This window comes from Camelus ferus, chromosome X (genome assembly GCF_009834535.1).
Source record: "Camelus ferus isolate YT-003-E chromosome X, BCGSAC_Cfer_1.0, whole genome shotgun sequence".
Lineage (NCBI taxonomy): Eukaryota > Metazoa > Chordata > Mammalia > Artiodactyla > Camelidae > Camelus > Camelus ferus.
In genome coordinates, this window is record NC_045732.1 from 33,698,143 (window position 1) to 33,702,551 (window position 4,409).

General features: G+C 43.9%; 1 protein-coding gene across 1 annotated transcript; it reads left to right on the plus strand.

Annotated features, from left to right (window-relative positions):
- Window positions 1-3,313: 3,313 nt before the first annotated feature.
- On the plus strand, window positions 3,314-4,028 carry LOC116661933 (ferritin heavy chain-like). The gene is given in 2 exon segments (XM_032474856.1): window positions 3,314-3,506; window positions 3,509-4,028. Coding segments are annotated over 2 exon segments (546 nt in total). The 5' UTR covers window positions 3,314-3,319; the 3' UTR covers window positions 3,868-4,028.
- The last annotated feature ends 381 nt before the right edge of the window (window positions 4,029-4,409 follow it).

Below are 4,409 nucleotides of genomic sequence, written 5' to 3' on the forward strand. Positions count from 1 at the left end.
TTAAAAATGGGCAGAGGAAATAAATAGACATTTTTACAAAGAAGACATCCAAACAGGCAACAGGCACATGAAAAGATGATCAACATCACTCATCATCAGGGAAATGCAAATCAAAACCACAATGCGACATCACCTCACACCTGTTAGAACGTCTATCATCAAAAAGACAAAAAACAACAAGGGATTGTGAGGATGTTGAGAAAGGGAAGCCTTATGCACTGCTAACGGGAATGTAAATTGGTAGAGTCACTATGGAAAACATGGAGGGGGCCTCAAAAATTATAAGCAGAACTACCATATACTCATATAAATACTACTATGAACTACTAAATACAATATGAACTACTATTCGTATAAACAGAAATACCAGAATAGGAATCCAGCATTCCATTCCTGGGTATATAGCTGAAGGAAATGAAATCACTATCTTAAAAAGGTATCTGTACCCCTATGTTCATTGCAGATTACTTACAATAGCCAAGGCATGGAAACAACCCGAGTGTCCAACGATGAAACGGATAAAGAAAATGTACACATGTACCATAGAATCTTATTCAGTCACAAAAACGAAGGGAATCCTGCCAACTGCACCAACGTGGGTGGACGTTGAGGGTATTATGCTAAGGGAAATGAGTCAGACAGAGACAAACACTGTGTGCTATCACTTATAAATGATATCTACAATGAACTCACAGATACAGAGAACAGATTGGTGGTGGCCAGAGGTGGGGGTGGGAAGTGGAGGAAATAAGTAAAGGTGGTAGAAAGGTAAAAATGTCCAATTATAAGATAAATAAGTTCTGGGAATGTAATGTACAGCATGGTGACTATAGTTCACAGTACTTATTATATGTTTGAAAGTTGCTAAGAGAGTAGATCTTCAAAGTTCTCATCACAAGAGAAACAACTGTGTAACTATGTGAGGTGATTAACGCTGACTAAACTTATTGCGGTCATCATTCTGCAACATATACATATATAGAATCATCATGTTGTATACCTTGGACTAATACAATGTTACATGCAAATGATACCTCAATAAAACTTGAAAGAATCTCAATTTGGTAGACTGAGTAAAGCAGACTGCCCTCCTTAATGTGGATGAGCCTCATCTAATCAGATGAAAGTCTCAACAGAACAAAAAGACTAACCCTCTTTTGAATAAGAGAATTCCTCCTGCCTTTAATCCAGGACACTAGTTTTTCCTTGCCTCCAGACTTAAACTAAAGCATCAGCTCCTCTCGGTTCTCCTCCTATCCAGGCACTCCTGCGTCTCTAGACTTCTGACTGCAGATCTTGGGTCTAGTTTGCCTCCATAATTGTATGAGCCAATTCTTTTCAGTAATTAATCCTCTTGATTCTGTTTCTCTGGAGAACCCTGGCTAGTACAAATACTGACCACAAGCATTTCACTTTATGGGCCTATAATCGTATTTTTAAACATATGATCTGCTCTGAAGTTTTCTCATTCTGTGTTTATACTTAGTTTCATATTCTTCATTAAAGAAAACCCAGATGAAATGCTTTCGTTTACACATGTGCATATTTCCTTCACGGAAATGCAAGGTCCCAGCCCGTGCTTGTTTGCTGGTTTTCCCTGAGAAAAGTGGGTTTTTAAGTTTTAGATTTCTCTTAGTTATAATATATATTTTACTATTGCTTACTTTCCTAGGAGGTAATGATGAAAAATACAATATGTGAGAAACATGATTACAATCTCTTAGTACGCATAAAATCATTCAGTAGTATTAGTATTTTAAATACCTCTGGAGCAAAACTGGAGGGGTGATACAAAGACAATTCGAGATCAGTGGTATTTCCTACCACTGTGGCTCATTCCACAGAACATAATTCAGGGCTTAAATTCAGGGTTTGCTGAGTGGCAGTCGGAGTACAAAAGAGGTTGGAGGGATGATACACGCAGACGGGGAAGTGCTTTCTCTCACACTGCACCTAAGCCTTTCGTTTTCTGACGGAGAAAAGAGAAGTGTGCACTCACCCGGGAGGAAGGGCACTGGTAAGCCAGGTGGGGCACTGTGTTTCTAGCACTGTGCTGAGACATTAAGAGATGAGAGAGAACAGAGGGAGTGAAGAACGACTTCAAAAAGGGTAAACCTGGAGAGGTGGAAAGATTCGCTGAGACTCTGGAGGTGGTGCTCGGCTATCAGAGAAGTATGAACTTGACCACGAACAGAAAGAGAAAGGTGGAGATCACTGGAGTTACTGAGGTCCAGGAACTGAGTGAAGAGGCTATCAGCAGTGCGATTGGCTGAAGTCACTGAAGCTAGCTGCCCTCCAAATAGGGCTCTGGGATAGCAAACATAACCGAGGATACCACAAAAACACTACGTTTGACGAAACAATCACATTAATTGGAGCTGCCAAATCAGTAGTAAGAATTATTTCCAGAATTATTGTGATTATGAAAGCTTATGTCTCAACCTACTATTCTTCCAACAGAGAGAGCAAACTAAAATTCCTAAAGATATGCATCAGGTCTTTTTAAAATTATTTGTGTTATTTAATATATTTATGCAATTTAATATAAACTATAGAAATTAAAGGTAGTGAAAAGAAGTCATGGAGTAGTCAATGAAACAAAAGATATGTGGGCTGATTATTTATATTGCTTCTAATTGCAAAAAGAATTTATCTGATAATGTGATTGTATAAAATGTACCAATATATGTATATATACATACCTATATGTGTGTATAAACATACACTAATATATATGTATATATACATATATGTGTGCATGTGTATACACAGAGAGATAGATAAAATCAAGCATATATAAAATAACGGCAAGAAAGCTGTCTTGAAAAGATTGGGAAATTATTAAGCAGAAGAAGAATTAAATGAAATAAAATGCCAACATTTGAACAACAACAACAAGATACTATTTAAATAAGTTGCTCAAAGAAATAAAGAAATTAAGCAAGTGGTTAACTCAAAACAGTTGCACTTATATTCATGAGTAACATTTTAAAATATCATACAGGCCACATGCTCAGGGCAGTCTTCCTGCCTCACCCAGGCTTGGATGGAGCCTTGAATACCGCGCTCGCACCCCGCCCCCTTGGCCCTTCTTCTCCCCCCTCCCCCCAACCCCCCTCTGCCCACAACTAGTCATCCCCTCCCCATCTCAAGCCCAGGTAAGGGAACCACATTCCGGTCCATCCCAGAGCTTCCGCCCTGACCGGAGTCACCTGCCTCCGGCCACCCTCATCGCCCACCCAAGGGATGCTCTGAGTCCCCCGCTTCGGCACCTCCTCGACCTTGGCCTTCAGGCCCGCCGCGCCCCCTGCCGCCAGCCATGACGCCCGCGGGGCCCTCGCAGAGGCGTCAGAACTACCACCCCGACTGCCAGGCCGCCACCAACAGCCCCGTCACCCTGGAGCTCCACGCCTCCTACGTGTGCCTGGCCATGGCCTTCTACCTCGACCGCGACGACGTGGCCTTGAAGCACTTGGCCCGCTTCTTCCTGCGGCGCTCGCGGCACCTGGGGAGCGGGCCGAGAGCCTGATGCGCCTGCAGAACCAGCGCGGGGGCCGCCTCTGCTTCCACGACATCAGGAAGCCAGACTGCGAAGCCTGGGAGAGCGGCCTCCGGGCCATGCAGTGCGCCTTGCGCCTAGAGAAGCACGTCAACCAGAGCCTGCTCCACCTGCACCAGCTGGCCAGTGACAAGAGCGACGCCCACCTGTGCCACTTCCTGCAGAGCCACTGCCTGAACCAGCAGGTCGAGTTCATCAAGGAGCTGGGGGACCACATCACCACCCTGCACAAGATGGTGACCCCGGAAGTCGGCATGGCGGAGTACCTCTTCGACAAGCTCACCCTGGGCGACAGCGACAAGAACTGAGCCTGGACTGGAGTTCCCCGTGGTCACGGGGTGACTTCCCGAGGTCACCCTGCCTGGCATGCATACGGCAATATTGCCCTTGCAAAAAAAAAAGTTCACTTAAATTTTTCTTCTTTCATTGTTACCATTTCTTCCAATAAAGTTATTGGTTCTTAAATAAAGGTCTCTGGTTGATTCGCGTGTGCACATCTCTCACTTTGTAAGTTTAAAACAGGTATCCAGGAGTCTCTCCACCCACCCATGCCCCGTCCACATGCAGCTCAGGGTCTCCATGGACGGAGGGAGAAGGTACTGCATGGGACCCTGGAAAACACAAAATCAATGTTCCCCTGATGAACAACATGGGTACATTGGGGGGAGGGGGAGGTGGGGCCCTGGTGAATTTGGGTGCCACTGAATAGTAAAAGTATATAAATATGGTCTGCAAATCACAATGGTGGTGTATTTGGAGGAAGAGTGAAGGGAATGGGATGGGGCAGGGATTAAAATAAAGGGCTCTTAAATTTTACCTGAAAACTTTGAGTTTACTAAAATATGCAAAT